Consider the following 17275-nt stretch of genomic DNA (forward strand, 5'->3'; position numbering starts at 1 on the left):
GGGGGAGAGGGAGAAGCAGGCTTCCCGCTGAGCAGGGAGCCTGATGCGGGGCTCGATCCCAGGACCCTGAGATCATGACCCGAGCCGAAGGCGGACGCTTAACGACTGAGCTACCCAGGCACTCCAAAAGTATAACACTCTTGAAATGACAAAATGGAGTCCCTTTATCAGGGACCAAGAAGGGGTTGGGGGAAGGGAAACGTGAGGGATCCTTGTAATGGGAATGTTCTGTATCTTGATTGTATCAATGTCAATATTCTGGTGGTTCTATTGTTACTATTATTTTACAAAATGCTACCATTGGGAAAAGCTGAGTAAAGGGCACACCTGACCTTTCTGTTTTATTTCTTATACATATGAATCTACAATTTACTTTAAAATTTAAGATTTTTTATTTATTTTTGACAGAGAGAGACATAGTGAGAGAGGGAACAAAGCAGGGGGTAGTGGGAGAGGGAGAAGCAGGCTCCCCGCGGAGCAGGGAGCAAGGCAGACGCTTAACGACTGAGCCACCCAGGTGCCCCTCTTGTTATGGTTTTGATTTGCATTTACCTAATGACTAACCATGTTGAGTGTCTTTTCATGTATTTATTGGTCACTGTATATCTTCTTTGGAGAAATAGCTATTCAAATCCTTTGCCCATTAAAAAAAATAGACTTTATTTTTTTGAACAGTTTTAGGTTCACGGCATAATTGAGTGGAATGTACAATGATTTCCCATATACCCTTACCCCTCAACCCCAGACTCCCCTGTTATCAACATCCCCCCCTACCAGAGTAGTGCCTTTGTTACAACTAATGAACCTCCATTGACACACCACTGTCATCCAAAGCCCACAGTTCACATCCGGGTTCACTCTATGGGTTTAACAGATATCAACCATTACAGTATCACAGAGTCTATTCATTCCTTGCTCCCTCCCCCCAGCCCCTAGCAACCAATGATCTTTTTATTGTCTCCACAGTTTTGTCTTTTTCTGTTATGCCATAGAACTAGAAGTATACTGCATACAGCCTTGTCAGATCGGCTTTTTTCACTTAGTAATATCCATTTAACTTTCCTCCATGTCTTTTTTTTTTTTTTTTAAGATGTATTGATTGATTTTAGTGGGGGAGGAGAGGGGAAGAGAGAGGGAGAGTCTTAAACAGACTCCACACTGAGCATAGAGCCCAACTTGGGGCTCCATCCCAGAACCCTGAGATCAAGATTGGAGCCGAAACCAAGAGTGGGCTGCTCAGCCCACTGCACCACCCAGGCTCCCCCCTCCACGTCTTTTCATGGCTTGATAGCTCATATCTTTATTTTTTTTTAAAGATTTTATTTATTTAGGGGCGCCTGGGTGGCTCAGTCGGTTAAGCGACTGCCTTCGGCTCAGGTCATGATCCAGGAGTCCCAGGATCGAGTCCCATGTCGGGCTCCCCACTCGGCGGGGAGTCTGCTTCTCCCTCTGACCCTCTCCCCTCTCATGTGCTCTCTCTCTCTCTCAAATAAATAAATAAAATCTTTAAAAAAAAAAGATTTTTTTTTTTTTAAAGAGCGGGGAGCCCGACATGGGACTCGACCCTGGGACTCCAGGATCATGACCTGAGCCAAAGACAGTCGCTTAACCGACTGAGCCACCCAGGCGCCCGATAGCTCATATCTTTCTAATGCTAAAGAATATTCCATTGTGTGGATATACAAAAGTTTATTTATCCATTCACCTCCTGAAGGACATCTTGGTTGCTTCCAAGTTTTGGCAAATATGAATAAAGCTGTTATAAATATCCGTGTGCAGGTTTTTGGGTGAATAAAAGTTTTCAACTCCTTTGGGTGAAGACTGAGGAAAGTGATTGCTGGATCATATGGGAAGAGCATGTTTAGTTCTGTTAAGAAATTGCCAAACTGACTTCCAAAGTGGCTGATTCTTCATTCTCGCCAGCAATGACAGAGTTCCTGCCACTGAGTTTGTCACCTTTGCTTTTTTTTTTTTTTTTAAACTAGGCTCCATGCCCAACATGGGACTTGGACTCATGACCCTGAGATCAAGAGTCCGATGCTCTACCTACTGAGCCAGCCAGGTGCCCCATCTTTGCTTGTTTTTAAATCGGGCTATTTGTCCTTTTATTACTGAGTTGTAAGAGTCTTTGATGTATTCTAGATACAAATACTTTATGGAATATATGATTTGCAAATATTTTCCCCCAGTTTGTGGGTTGTTTTGGAGGCCATTTTTTTTTTCAATGAAAAGGAACGTTAAGCACTAAATTCATGATAGTGGTTACTCCTGGAGGAGGCAGGAGCGTGTATGGGGTTAGAATTAGACAGATATGATGACGTAGGTGCTGTGAGAGGTAGAGCACAGACTCCAGGGCCAGCTGAGTCTCAAGCCAACCCTGTCAAGTAACTTCGTCTGTGTCTCCGTTTTCTCATCTGTAAAATGGGTCTAACAGTGCTTATCCCACAGGTGTGTTGTGATGCATGTGTTCATATGCCTGGACCCTACACCACCTGTCTCCTGGGGTGCCAACAGAACCTCTCTGATCCATGAGATTAAAGACCAGATAAAATGGCCTAGTGCGCCTAGTGCGCGGCCTGCCCTGCGGTAGCTGTTCTTTCTGCCTTAGCAGCTCGGGGCCGCCCGGGATGGTCAGAGGCAACCTCAGTAGAAAAATGCCAGCAACGGAGGGGATACCCGGGATGGCCGAAGCAAGGCTCCTTGCAGCTCCACATTTCTGGGCTGCTTTTCACAGAGGTCCACAGGTTAGGATGAAACGTTCTTGTCTAAAACGGGGCTGATGATAGAACCTACCTCCCCGGGATGTGGAGAAGCGCCAGGAAGCCAACGGCCAGGAAAGCGCTTTGGCAGCTACACAGCGTTTCCCAAGAGTTGGTGTATTGGGGAAATAAAGAAAAACATGTTGCAGCAGAAAAACCACACAGGGGCCAGGCCAGCGCCAAGGAAGCCCAGGCGCCATGCGGGGCTTCCGCCGCTCCTGGGGACCCGCGGCCCCCGCCCGGGGAAAGCGACCCGCGAAGCTCTGCGAGGCCCGCGCGCCCACGGGCGCAACCAAAGGAGCGCGGCGAGCAGGTGGCCGGCGGGACGCTGGGGGACTCCAGGCAGCTGCTCCGCGGCCAGTCTGGCGCTCGAGCGTCCCCTGGCGGCACGGTTGGGCCACGGTTAGGACCGCCAACGGCTGAGCCGGGGGTTTCCGCACCTGGGCATGCGCAGCTCCCAGCGGCGAGAGGGAGGCCTCCCAGCCATTCAGAGAGCCCCACAGCTATCCTCCCGCCTACCCGTGGCGCTTAGGGGCGTGGCTTTCCGTTTTAGCCAATGACCAAAGACTTTCGTCCTTCGGCCGCCCTAGCGGAAGCTGGTTTGTTTAGCAAGATGGCGGCCAGCGGCCTCCGGCGGGCTGCCGCTGCGGCTCCCACTTCAGTGAAGCCCATTTTTAGTCGGGACATGAACGAAGCCAAGCGGAGGGTGCGCGAGTTGTACCGCGCCTGGTATCGAGAGGTGCCGAACACTGGTGAGAGGCCGCGACGGCCGCGGGGTTCCGGGTGCAGCCGCCCAAGGTCGCAGCCGTCCTGGCCTCCCATTTGTCCCGGGACGAGCTGAGGTCACCGACTTGGGCACAGGCGACTCCGGGTGCTTCAGGGGAGGAGGGTCACCCGAGCACTGGTGGACCCGCCCGGCGGCGGCGCCCGACTCAAACAAGCCGTGCCCTGCAGCCGAACCAAGCTCCTAGGAGCCCTGGGCGCGTTGGCCCTTTTGTCCCCCGCAATTCTTAACGAACCCGTGGGAGGGAGAGTGGGGGCTGTGGGTGACGTGCTCATTTTACAGGTGAGGCATGTGAGGCACCTAGAGGCGAGGTGATACCCCCGAGGCCCGGAGCCAGCCGTAGAGTTCTGAATGTATTTACAGGTGCCCATTAGGTTATATAAACAAAGTGGCTGTAGGACTTGAGCGGTCATCTGTTTCCCACGTCTCCCACAGAAAAACAGACCACCGGAGAAGGGAAGTGACTTCCCCAAGGTCATCCAGTTAAGTCAGTGGTGCCTTTTTCCAGTCCAGGTGAGATGGCCTCCTCCCACGTCCAGTTTCCCAAGCTTGCTGCCTAGCTCTACCTGTCTCTCCTGTTTCTTAGGAACTCATCCCCTCCCCCCAGTGGCCTGCCCCCTACTGACTCACTGTCCGCTGCCTTCACTTAGATGTGCGAGAACCAATCTGTTCACTGGAAGGATTGAAATACAAGGTCCCTGGATGCGGAGATTCTGTTTTCTTATCTTGGCATCCCCCCTCAGCACTGCCCAACGTCTCTGATGAGAGGAAGATTGGGGGGAAATCCCACCTAAACTGCCAAGGACCGTACAGATGTCAGGGGCTGTCGATATTTTGTTGTTTTGTTGACTGATTGTGTTTTAATGTGGACTGTCACTGCGCGTCTCAGAGGGAAGGTGTTTTTATTTTTATTTATTTTTTTAAAGATTTTATTTATTTATTTGACAGACAGCGAGAGAGGGAACACAAGCAGGGGGAGTGGGAGAGGGAGAAGCAGGCTTCCCGCGGAGCAGGGAGCCCGGTGCGATGCGGGGCTCGATCCCAGGACGCTGGGATCATGACCTGAGCCGAAGGCAGACGCTTAACGACTGAGCCACCCGGGCGCCCAGAGGGAAGGTGTTTTTAAAAGTGAGCTAGAGCACCATAGCTGTGGGCTGTCACTTCCCTGCCTGTGTGTGAGAAGCAATAGAATGTGGTAGTTACAGAGACTTGCCTCCAGACCTTGCCCCCTTACTAGCTGTGTGACCTTGAGCAAATTATTTTATCTTGCTATGCCTCCGTTTCCTCATCTGTAAAACGAGCATCATGATAGTATCTTCTTCAGAGAGTAGCCCTTATTAAATAGGTAATATTTCTAAAGTGCTGAGGGTAAGCCCTGGCACTTAATTAGGTACTCATTGAATGTTGGCTGCTACTGTTGTTTTTTTTATTATGATTATTATTAATTATTACTGTTACTTTATTTTTTTTAAGATTTTATATATTTGACAGAGAGAGAGAGAGATAGCAAGAGCAGGAACACAAGCAGGGGGAGCAGGAGAGGGAGAAGCAGGCTCCCCACGGAGCAGGGAGCCCGATGCGGGGCTTGATCCTAGGACCCCGGGATCATGACCTGAGCTGAAGGCAGATGCTTAACGACTGAGCCACCCAGGCGCCCCTAATTATTACTGTTATTTATAGCAGGAGCATCTGTGCAGAATCCAGTTTTTTTGATGTGTGAGAACTGTCTGCTCCACAGTGTCCCTATCCTGAACCTGACTTGTTGAGCGGTTGCTCATGACCAGAACTTAGACCCCGGGATACAAGGGAGGGGGAAACTTAAGTGAACTGCTGGTTCAGGGACTGCAAACTTTCATGCCTTTAGGGGACAAGTGGATAATAGGCATAGGGAAGTGACAGTAGCAAGTGTCTGCATTTGTGTGTTTGGGGCAGGGGAGGGGTGTGTATTCAATTGGAGATGTTTAAAAACAGAACGTTTGCCTAGCAGAATACTGCGATGAGTGCCCAGAACCCTTTCTTGTTGCAGAGAGGAGTAGAAGGTAGGGAACAAGACCCAGATGCAGGAAGAATGGTTTGCGAAGGGTTAAAAAAAAAATCAGTGGCTGAGTTGAGGATAGACCCAGTTATCCACAGTCAGGACCCAGAAGTTTTTAAACTATCCCCTCTCAGGAATTCCCCTCAAATACTGTTTGAGAAGATTATTCCAGAGACAGAAGGGTCCTGAAAGGGGTGGGGGAGAGGAGGTGGGGAGGGTCAAAGGGGTGGCACCTCCCTTATGGGGAGGATTGGTGGTCTGTAGCTGGTTGTCTGTAGGTGGTCAGTTGCTCAGGCCTCTGTCTACACTGGTGTCATGCTGTCTGGCATTGGGACTCCAGCTGAGGAACCAAACCAAGAATTGGGAATAGTAATAGTATTTCTAATAACTAACATTTATTTATTTATTTATTTTTAAAGATTTTATTTATTTGACAGAGAGAGAGAGACAGTGTGAGAGGGAACACAAGCAGGGGGAGTGAGAGAGGGAGAAGCAGGCTTCCCGCGGAGCAGGGAGCCCGATGCGGGGCTCGATCCCAGGACCCTGGGGTCATGACCTGAGCTGAAGGCAGATGCCCAACGACTGAGCCACCCAGGTGCCCCTAATAACTAACATTTATTGAATTGCATACATACGGCCCAGCACTATGCTAAATGCTTCACATTGCCTTATTTGAGGGTGGGTTCTAATTGTGTCCTTGTCTTACAGATAAGAAAACTGAGGCATATAAATGTGTCTCCACACACCATTAGTAAGGAGAGGAGCCAGACTTCAGACCCTGACTATCCGACTGTCATACCTGGCCCTTTGCTCCTGCTCTAGTTTTCCCTGAATCTCCTGGGGCCCAGTTACGCTGCACGTGTATGGCAGCCATTTGCCGGGATGGTGGCTGCCTTGCGTGGGGGCACGGAGACAGAACTGCCTTCCTTCGAATCCCTCCGCTGAAAAAGTATTACATGAGGCTTGCTGGTTACAAAACGGGATTTTCCGTTGAAACTATTCCTTTAATTTCCATTTCACTGGGTATATCTCTTGTACAACAGGGCCGATACGAGATGCCCAGAGATACAAAAGTGAATAAAACAACCCTGCCCTCGGGCTCTATGGTCTAGTCAGGAAGACAGGCATATATCCAGATGGGGAGTAAGGGTTGAGATGTTTAACGTTTATAGTAGCTTTACTGTTTACGAGATGTTGTCACTCGATTTTTGCCATGTTCCTGTAAAGGAATTAGGTCTGAGGTTCTCTTCTTTCCTATTTTTTAGCTGAGGAGGCTATACCCTAGTCAGGGTCATAGTTCATAACGGTGAGGGGACCTTACAGCTGGTTTGACCCCTGACCCCATGCTCTTCTCCAGTACACCGCGCCGCCTTCCCATCTCAGGATCTCCCAGTGCCTGGTACGGATGCTCCCAAAGTGAATGGGAGCAAACAGCTGAGAATATCAGTGTCATCCCTCTTATTGTGTCAGAGCCTTCCTGACTCAGGAAAACCTTGACAGTAATTTTGGAAAAACACACAGAGCCTGTGGGAAAGGCACCTTCATCCAAGAGGGGCACTTTGATACCTTCCTTTTGAGCCTCTTAGATTTTTTCAAAATTGCAATTTAAATATTCAGAATTCAAAGAATAAGCCAAGAAACGGAGTTGAGAAAAAGCAGTTGGAATTAATTTATACCAGGGTTTCTCAACCCATTTGTGCTGGATGATTGTGGGGGCGGTCCTGTGCATTGTAAGATGTTTAACAACATCCCTGGCCTCTATCCACTAGATGCCAGCAGCACTCTCTCCCTAGTTGTGACAACCCCAGATGCCTGCAGACACTGCCAGATGTTCTGGTGGGCAAAGTCCTAGCTGGCTTAAGAACCACTGAGTTAAACCAAAGCAGGTGGTAGCTTAGGCTGTTGCTGTTTCCTTTCCCACAGCCCTTCTCACTGGAGGAGGGGCATGTTCAGAGGGTTGGGGTGGGGGGAGGGAGATGAGGACAAAGCTATGGAATTTGTCTCTCGAGAGACAAGAAGGGCTCCTAACCTGGGAGGATGGGCACTCAGGAATCTGTGAACTGACATTGTAAGCGGAACTTGGCATTTGCGCCTGTGAACATGTTCCTGAGGAGGAGACTCGCACACCCAGCGCCCTGTTGTACAGTTCTGGAAATCGTGAGGAATGGGAGCAAATGGACACCAGCTCCGCTAGTAGATAGAGGGACCTTGCTTTTTTTAAACTCCCAAGGTTGGGCAGGGATCTAATACAAAAATGCAGGAAAGGTAAGCACTGATAGCAGGAGAAGAGTCCTTATATTCATTTCCTTTAAAAAGCACCAGATTGGAAATGAAAAATAACCAACCTGAATTCCAGGCCCACACTTGCCAGGGAGCAATAGTATGACCTCAGGCAAGTACCCACAGCGTGGGAGGCCTCACTCTCCCCAAATGGGAGGATTCTAAATTCCAGGATCCTTGTTAGTTTGCACTTGTTTTTGTGTCTCTTTGTCTTATGGTCCCTTTATTTGCTCTTTTCTAAAATTCCTACTATGAGGGGCACCTGGCGTCTGACTCTTGGTTTCGGCTCAGGTCAAGATCTCGGGGTTGTGGGATCAAGCCCTGGTATAAGGTTTCCCACTCAGTGGGGAGTCTGCTTCCCCTCTCCCTCTGCGCCTCCCCCTGCTCTCTCTCTTTCTAAAATAAAAAATAAAATCCCTACTAGGATACGGACTGTGGTGGGAACCCAGATTTACAGCTTTGACCAATTTTCCGGGGTCTGGTACTCCCACCATGGTTGATTTTAAGCTACCAAAGTGAAGTGAGTGAAGGCAGATTTGGGAAGAGAGGCTCCATGAGAGCCTGCTCCAGCATTCCACTGGATCCTGAGTTCTTTCCAGTGTGAGTGAGTTTCTGTCCTCTGTTAACACTTACCTGTAAAGCTGGGCTGTGGTTTCTCCTGTTAGATTTCTGCTATTGCTTATTCCCTGCTGGGATCAGCACAGCATGGTATTTCCCTCAGCAGAAGCTTTATTTTTCTTTCTTTCTTTTTTTTTTTTAGATGTGATTTTTTTTTTTTTTAAGATTTTATTTATTTATTTGACAGAGAGAGACAGAGCGAGAGAGGGAATACAAGCAGGGGGAGTGGGAGAGGGAGAAGCAGGCTTCCCGCCGAGCAGGGAGCCAGATGCGGGGCTCGATCCCAGGACCTGGAATCATGACCTGAGCCGAAGGCAGATGCTTAACGACTGAGCCACCCAGGCGCCCCAGAAGCTTTATTTTTCTATTGGTCACTAAATGGAGTATAGATAAAGATTCAAACTTTATTGTCGATTCATTCAGTCACTCCATAGCTCTCATGGTGTTCAGACTGGTTCTGATAATTCTGTAGATGAGAATGGACATGTCACAAGAATGGCCAAAACACAGGGCGTCCTCACCAAATGATCACACAGGTCTCCCCAGCCACATGCTCGTTCTAGCCTATGAGCCTTATTTATGCTGTCCCCTCAACCTAATGTGCCCCGTCTTCCTAATCCCGCCTACCACACAAGGCCCTATTCATGCCCTCGTTGTCATCAGCAAGTCCACTGAAGGCTGACTGCCAGAGGATAGGAATGCAAATGACTAAAACCTAATTTACAAAGGACATATATGTGCCTCATCTGAAGTCCTGGGTCCCTAAGGCTGTGCCACTCTTTTAGGCATCTGCTTAGCCAGGGATTGCTGAATATTGTGATTTTATGTTTGCATTTGTGGATGGTTGCCCCTCGGATCGGAATTTGAGAGACTAGGAGTTACATCGTAGACTGCTCCCTCCTTCCCCCGAGTAACCGGACGTGGTCGGAATCGCTGGCTGGACTGAAGCCTGCCTTCCCTGCACACTCCGCAGTCTCCCTCAGCCCTAAGTTTGTGTGCCGCACACGCCTACACCACGTCATTGCTTGTTAACTTCAATCCTGTCATCTTTTGCCAGTTGTTCTACATGATAATAATGCTCACATTTTTGAGAGCTTTTTCCATGCTGGCACTGTTCTAAGCATCTTGTCTCATCTCATGGAATCCTCCCAACAACTCTGGAGTTATGTGCTGTTATCATCCTCCTTTCCCTCAGAAACAAATACAGCCCAGCACAGAGAAGTCCGCAGGATCACATGGGTGATGTGACAGCTGGGATTTAAAGCCAGGTTGTTCCTACTCTTAAACTGTGCTATACTCTTCTTCGAATACGGCGGTCTTGCCTCTTCAAACAAACTGTAAGCTCCTTGAGAGCAGGCGCCACGTCTCACTCCTCCACAGCCTCGAGCACCTAGCTTAGGGTCAGGCTAGTAATATTTGCTGAATGAAATGAATGGGCAACCTGTATGTGTTCAATGACTATCAGTTGACTCAATTTTTGTAAAACAGGTTTTAACCATGTAATTTCTACCCTGAATCATGTCTTTAGTGAACTTGTTCCAGCTAGACATCACCGTGCAGCAAGGACGGGATAAAGTCCGAGAAATGTTTATGAAGAATGCCCACGTCACAGACCCCAGGGTGGTGGATCTTTTGGTCATTAAGGTAACTGACCCTCCCTGACTGACTTAAGAGCAGCCAACTTGTCCAGAGCTTCTCAATTTTGTCTCCCAAGTTTAAAAAGCAACTACTAGGTCAGTAACTTTTGCTTAGTGTTTCAAAGAACCCGTGAACTTAGAGGTTATCACCTGATTAAATATAAGATTGTTAAAAAAAAAAAAAAACCCACCGGGGCTTGCATTTTTATTTTTATTTATTTTTTAAAGATTTTATTATTTGAGAGCGAGTGCGCATGCATGAGCGGGCAGAGGGGCCAACAGAGAGGGAGAAGCAGACTCCCTATGAGCACAGAGCCCAACACGGGGTTCGATTCCAGGATCCTGAGATCATGACCTGAGCCAAAGGCAGACACTTAACTGACTGAGCCACTGCAGTGCCCCAGGGCTTGTATTTTGAAAAAAGACATAAGGAGGAAAGTTTGAAATTCTTCTTGAACCTCATTCCTAGAAGTTACTGCTTCACCAGGTTGCAGCTGGAAGAGGCAGGCTAGTTAGCTGAGTCCTGTGTAAATGGGGTCAAATCCCAGGCCTGACTGTGTTATCTCTGGTCAGTCACATTAGCATCAGTGCGAACTTTAGCTTGGACTAGTACTTACCACAGGAGGAATGTTTAGCAGAAACCAAGTTAAGCCAGTTAGGTTAGGCAGTCATGGGGCAGGGGCCTATTGACCTGGAAATCTCTCCTCTTGGGCTCAGTTAGCTACAGAGTTAAAGAGTATTTGAAAGGCTGCAGAGATTAGTTAGCCCAACCACCTCATTTTCCAGATGCAGAAACTGTGGTACTGACGGAGGATGTTACTTGCCCCAGGTGACTCAATAAGTTGGTGCCAGAGCAGAGAACAGAATCCTGGCCTTCAGTGTCGTGTTCCTTCCCCTCGGCCACTCTGACTGAACACCTCTCTCCTCACTTGTGCAGGGAAAGATGGAACTGGAGGAAACGATTAATGTATGGAAGCAGCGGACACACGTCATGCGGTTCTTCCATGAAACAGAAGCACCGAGGCCAAAGGATTTCCTGTCCAAGTTCTATGTTGGCCATGACCCGTGAATTCACTCAGGGAAAAGGTGCATGTTGATATTTAAATATTTTAGAGCACAAATAAACTCAGTATGTGATGGTCACTTCCTAATAGAATTCCATTGGTGAGCCAATGGGAAGTTCCTCTTCTGCAGTCTGTCTCACTTTTTGCCTGAACAAGTGGGGTCTTTAGTATACACACCACCTGTTCTTTCCCTTTCCTGAAGTGTGGTGTTTCCCGTAAATTAGATTCTCTTTTCTCAGAGCCTTGCATGTCAGTAAACAGGAAGGATGAGGCCATCTGCTCAGAAACTATCGTTCTGGCTATCGGGCTGGATGACTTTGTTGAGAGAGAGAGGGTGGGGAGAGGGTCAGAGGGAGAGAGAGAATCTTAAGCAGGCTGCACGCCCAGCGCAGAGCCCCCCTTGGGGCTCGATCTCCCGACTCTGAGATCACAACCTGAGCCGAAATCAAGAGTTGGATGCTTCACCGACTGAGCCACCCAGGCACCCCAATTTAGCCGTGTTTCTACAGCCCCCAGGATTTGCTTGGTGTCACAGCACAGATTATCCAGAATTAGCCAGGGCTTGCTGTCAGAGATCAGAGCAACACTAGGATGCACAGAAGTACAGCTGCCAAGCTGGGCCGTTCCTCCTGGGTTCTGAAGAGGCCTAGCCTGTCTACCTGCAACAGGCACGTCCTGAATGAAATTAACTTCCTACCCAGTTAGGTACTCTGCTAGGAACACTGTTGTTTAGTGCACACAGAACAGAAATATTTCTACTGTTTGTGCAAACCGGGCTATAGCTCCAGTGACAGGAGAATAAATGTCGACACAGGTTAAAGAACTCATCTCTGCTCTCGATGGTTCTTTCCCCAGACAGTCTAAATGCTGGAGAGAGGGGTTCAGGATCTGTAGGTAGTCACCCTGAGCATTCCCAGATTTTTCTGCACCACCAACCCCTTTACTATCTTTTCATCTAAGGAACCCAAGTGTTGACAGATTCATTCTAATAACGATGTTTCTCCTGGAGTTTTAAACAGTCACAGCTTATGACTGGTAATATGATAACTCGCCAGTGTTCCTCAACACAAAAAAAGCTTGAGGCTTTAGTTATCCTATGCATCTTTACTGAGGGGAAAGTTTCTGTTGGGCTTTTGTAAATAATGGAAATAGGTCCCAGGTGCCTGTAACTGCCTTTGTGGATCCAGGGGGGCCTGGAAATCTTCGGCTGTAAGTCAAAGGCCTGTCCATTCAGCTGCTAGAGAAAGGACTGCAGGGACAAGAAACTGCAGCTGGGGTCACTCCTATTGAGACACTTCAGCCACCACGCAGTCATACAGAGCTGATGTTTATCATGTTTATTCATAAGCTGATTGTGCTCAGTGGACAGCACATTTCTGGGAACCTCCCAGAGCCTGGGGATCCGGGCTATGGTCGCAGATGGTGCAGGAGGCTTCACTGGTGTTGGGAGGCTGAGGGCTTTCCCTGGGCCCTTCTGACAGGGAAGCAGGAGAGGCTGTGAGCATCACCATCATAATTAAGTTAGGGCTGTCTCCTTTCTGTACCTCCTCCGTGTCCTGTAAGAAAGGAAAGCAGCAATGAACTGGGCTCAGAGCAGCCCTTTATCCAAATACCAGAAAGAGCATTCCAGAGAGGTTCTACCAAACAAGGCAGGAGCAAAGCAGTTTGTTTATTCATTCACACATTTAATGAAGAGTCATCGGAGACCAGGCACTGGGGGCCCAAAGGTATAAAAAACATGTTGCTGGGGGGCGCTTGGCTGGCTCAGTTGGTGAACATGCGACTCTTGGTCTTGGGATCGTGATTTCAAGCCCCACGTTGGGTGTAGAGCTTACTTAAAAACAAACAACCATGGGGGCGTCTGGGTGACTCAGTCGTTGAGCGCCTGCCTTCAGCTCAGGTCATGATCCCAGGGTCCTGGGATCAAGCCCCGCATCGCATCGGGCTCCCTGCTCGGCGGGAAGCCTGCTTCTCCCTCTCCCACTCCCTCTGCTTGTGTTCCCTCTCTAGCTCTCTCTCTGTCAAATAAATAAATAAAATCTTTAAAAAAAAAAAACAACCATGTTCCTTGCCAGCAAGAAACTCCTAGTCTAGTAGAATTTGGGGGTGTGCCTGTGTGCTGAAGCACATAATACTGTCACAAGAGGTACTGGTCAGTCAGAGGGCACAGCAGCCACTTTCAAATGGAGGAATGAGGGAAGACTTCATCAAAGACAATGAAGAATTGGTGGAAGTAAGAGTAGTGGGAAACAGGGGCACCTGGGTGGCTCAGATGGTTAAGCGCCTGCCTTCGGCTCAGGTCATGATCTCCAGGTCCTGGGATCAAGCCCTGCATAGGGCTCCCTGCTTGTGCTGTCTGTCTGTCTGTCTCTCAAATGAATAAAAAAAAAAGAGTAGTGAGAAATAATAGCCTTCCAATTGGAAGGAAGAGCCACTGCTTGGGAGTGGTAAGCATGTGGGTAATTCAAGAAATAGTGAATATTGGGGATAGGTGTGCTGTTGGGAATATGGAAGATGAGGCTGGAATAACCGGTGTGACCAGGTCATGGCAAGCCTGAATGTCAGACTCCGGAGCCAGAACTGTCCTTAACCACAACAGAAAGGCAGCCAAGCAGCACGTATTAGAACACCAGAAGCCAACACCAGAAAGCTGAATGGAACAGGCACAGAGTTTGATGACCTTGCTGACCATGGTGAAGACCTGCAGTTTCTAAATTTCAATGTGGAGAATGAAGCTGTTTGGGACGGGTGTGTAAGGCATTAAATTGTTAAGAAAACTTGTGGGTTGAGAGAATAAGGGTACATAAAAGACAAAAAGTCTGGTTAGGATCAACCCAGTTGGAAGAGATCCCATTGAATTTTTTTTTTTAAGATTTTATTTATTTGAGAGAAAGAGCAAGAGCAGGGGGGAAGGGGCAGAGGGAGAGGAAGAAGCAGACTCCCTGTTGAGCAGGGAGCCCGACATGGGGCTCCGGGGCTCCACCTCGACCCTGAGATCCTGACCTGAGCTGAAGGCAGATGCTTAACCGACTGAGCCACCCAGGCGCCCCATCCCAGTGAATTTTTTTTTTTTTTTTAAGGTTTTTAAAAATTTGACAGCACAAGCAGGCAGAGCGGCAGGCAGAGGGAAAGGGAGAAGCAGGCTCTTTGCTGACCAGGGAGCCCGATGCGGGGCTCGATTCCAGGACCCTGGGATCATGACCCGAGCCGAAGGCAGCCGCTTAACCAACTAAGCCACCCAGGTGCCCCATCCCAGTGAATTTTTAAGGCAGTAAGATAGTTTTTCTCATCAACATAGAGCAAAGGCAAAATAAAAACAGCCAAGTGAGTCAACTTATTAAAGGTCTGCACTTCCGTTTCAAGGGACCAGAAACTGCTACCAGGGCAAACTGCATCAGAGTTTATTTTTTTAAAGATTTTATTTATTTATTTGAGAGAGAGAGAATTAAGAGACAGAGAGCATGAGAGGGGGGAGGGTCAGAGGGAGAAGCAGGCTCCCCGCCGAGCAGGGAGCCCGATGCGGGACTCGATCCCGGGACTCCAGGATCACGACCTGAGCCGAAGGCAGTCGCTCAACCAACTGAGCCACCCAGGCGCCCCTGCATCAGAATTTAGATGCCCCACCCCCTTCCTGTTCCTGGTCCACGTAGGAGAAAGGGAAGTCTTACCTGTTAGTCATCGTCGTCGTCATCCTCTGGAACAAAAATGTCATGCTCCTCAAGCAGAGCGGCAAAGTTCTTGCTAATGAGCGTCCCGACATAGAGAAAGGGGATCACAATGGAGAACACACGAAGAAGGCCGAAGGACATCTGCAGAGGGTCAGAGCGGTGGCTGTGAGCTCCAGAGCCAACTCTGGACCACAGAAGGCTTGGCCCCTCAGGGGCACTCCGGTGGACCCCAGACCCGTAATACGCAACTACTTGATTTTGGAAACATTCAGAGCAAGAAAAAAGAAGAGATAAGGTTATTTTATGGTCATCAATGTGGCTACCAGAAAGAAAAGTATAATGCATTCATTCTAGACATCTAAAAATTAGATGTGCATGTACAGTGGAAGCATACTCCATACAGTTCTTTAACAGATTCCCCAGTGCCTGAGAAGTTTAATTTCACCACGTTAAATCTTAAAAACAACCATGTTTTGGAAAAGTGAGCATGTCTTGGGTGCCTGGGTGGCTCAGTTGGTTGGGCGACTGCCTTCGGCTCAGGTCATGATCCTGGAGTCCCGGGATCAAGTCCCGCATCGGGCTCCCTGCTCAGCGGGGAGTCTGCTTCTCCCTCTGACCCTCCCCCCCCATGTGCTCGCTCTCTCTCATTCTCGCTCTCTCAAATAAATAAATAAATCTTCAAAAAAAAAAAGCATGTCTTGGGCACCTGGGTGGCTCAGTTGGTTAAGCGACTGCCTTTGGCTCAGGTCATGATCCTGGAGTCCCGGGATCGAGTCCCACATCGGGCTCCCTCCTCGGCAAGGAGCCTGCTTCTCCCTCTGACCCTCCCCCCTCTCATGTACTCTCTCTCATTCTCGCTCTCTCAAATAAATAAATAAATCTTCAAAAAAAAAAAGCATGTCTTGGGCACCTGGGTGGCTCAGTTGGTTAAGCGACTGCCTTTGGCTCAGGTCATGATCCTGGAGTCCCGGGATCAAGTCCCGCATCGGGCTCCCTGCTCGGCAGGGAGTCTGCTTCTCCCTCTGACCCTCCTCCCTCTCATGCTCTCTGTCTCTCATTCTCTCTGTCTCAAATATATAAAAATTAAAAAAAAATCTTAAAAAAAAAAAAAAAGCATGTCTTTACCATAAAAGATGGCAGATGGACTGGGGCAGTTTCAGTAGAATTTCAACATACCCTCATATTTTCCTACGGAGTTTCAAAAAACTTTTTTCCAGCTATGCCTTTTTATAAGGCAGCTCTTCCCCAGTATGGACCTTGCTGCTTGCCACACAACAATCCTGAACTCACTTGTCTGTGCGAGCCAGCACTGGCCATACTAGCTTTAAGGGAATTTTTGTTTTGTAACTCCCACACAACCCTGGAGTCAAAGAGCAAACTTGTTTGGTGTAAGGGGCTGTTTCCATTTTACTTAGAAAAACCCAAGAGTACTCAGGGCATGCGATGGCATTCAGTGGTGGAAAAAAATAGGACCTGGTTGGGGGTGGGGATGTACCAGCCAGAAACCTGGATTCCAGACCCTAACTCGCTGCTAGCTTCGGAGCCTCACGGCTTCACTGCTTTGGCCCGACTCTTCATTGTAGAAACAGTGATTGTAGTAATTCCCCGCCCACCTCTCAGGACTGCAGATCACGTGAATTACGTACTAGGTCAAAACTCATAAAAATATAAGGTCTGTCCCACGTACCCTTTATTTACAAAGCCCTTTCACAACTCATTATTCCATCCCATCAACTGTGAGGTAGACAAGAACGGAGTGGTTACGGGATCTGTCTACACTGGACGCATAAAGCCGTCTTGTGGCCTGGAGAACTAGGGCACCACGCTCCCCACGATGAACTAGTGCAAAGTGCAGTCCTTCTCGGCTCTCAGCCCCATCCTCTGTCTCCGTGCGCCCAACTCAATACCGGGATCTGACCCATTTCCTCCCACCTGTCAAAATAAGCAGCGCATCACTGCTTAACTTTGTCCTTGATCCGTCTTCCGGTCTAAGGCGGTCGTATGATTGGCCTTTGCTCCTATCAGTCAGCGTCGACCCGCACACACGCCCCATAATGATTGGCCGCGGCCCCTTCGCCCCGCCTCCAGGCAGACACTCACTTTCACCGGTTTGGGCAAAATGGCGCCGCTGCGAGTAACGATGACTGACCTCGACGGTACCAGGCTCCGACCTGAGCCACCCCCTCCGGCGGAGACCTCGCCACCCTTCCTCAAGCTCGGTCCGTTCCGGAAAGCCCCGGATCGGACGGATGCCAAAGCCAGCCGGCGAGCCGCTCCGGACGCCATCTCCCAGCTCCGCCCCTAGCCCGGCACCCGGCCCCTGGGACGCCCTCAGGAAGCGCACCGCCCCAACCCTCGCGAGGCTTTTGGGATCAGACGCGAGGCCCAGCCCGCACACTTGCGCAGTGCGCCTAGTTCCTGTGGCGGTGC

General features: G+C 49.1%; 2 protein-coding genes across 2 annotated transcripts; one reads left to right on the forward strand and one right to left on the reverse strand.

Moving 5' to 3' along the window:
* The first annotated feature begins 3330 nt into the window (after nucleotides 1–3330).
* NDUFA6 (NADH:ubiquinone oxidoreductase subunit A6) lies at nucleotides 3331–11306 on the forward strand. The gene is made up of 3 exons (XM_045872404.3): nucleotides 3331–3511; nucleotides 10005–10120; nucleotides 11051–11306. The coding sequence occupies exons 1-3, from the start codon at nucleotides 3373–3375 to the stop codon at nucleotides 11180–11182; spliced, it is 387 nt and encodes a 128-aa protein (XP_045728360.1). The 5' UTR covers nucleotides 3331–3372; the 3' UTR covers nucleotides 11183–11306.
* A 1193-nt stretch (nucleotides 11307–12499) lies between these two features.
* SMDT1 (single-pass membrane protein with aspartate rich tail 1) lies at nucleotides 12500–17243 on the reverse strand. Its single transcript, XM_045872405.3, has 3 exons — nucleotides 16946–17243; nucleotides 14846–14986; nucleotides 12500–12733 (listed from the first exon to the last, which is right to left on the reverse strand). Exons 1-2 carry the CDS (start codon nucleotides 17129–17131, stop codon nucleotides 14849–14851), a joined length of 324 nt encoding a protein of 107 aa, XP_045728361.1. The 5' UTR covers nucleotides 17132–17243; the 3' UTR covers nucleotides 12500–12733; nucleotides 14846–14848.
* Nucleotides 17244–17275: the final 32 nt, after the last annotated feature.

The sequence above is a fragment of the Mirounga angustirostris genome, unplaced genomic scaffold (assembly GCF_029215605.1).
Source record: "Mirounga angustirostris isolate CCGP_5_RB_7025 unplaced genomic scaffold, mMirAng1.0.hap1 SCAF_5, whole genome shotgun sequence".
NCBI classification, from domain to species: domain Eukaryota; kingdom Metazoa; phylum Chordata; class Mammalia; order Carnivora; family Phocidae; genus Mirounga; species Mirounga angustirostris.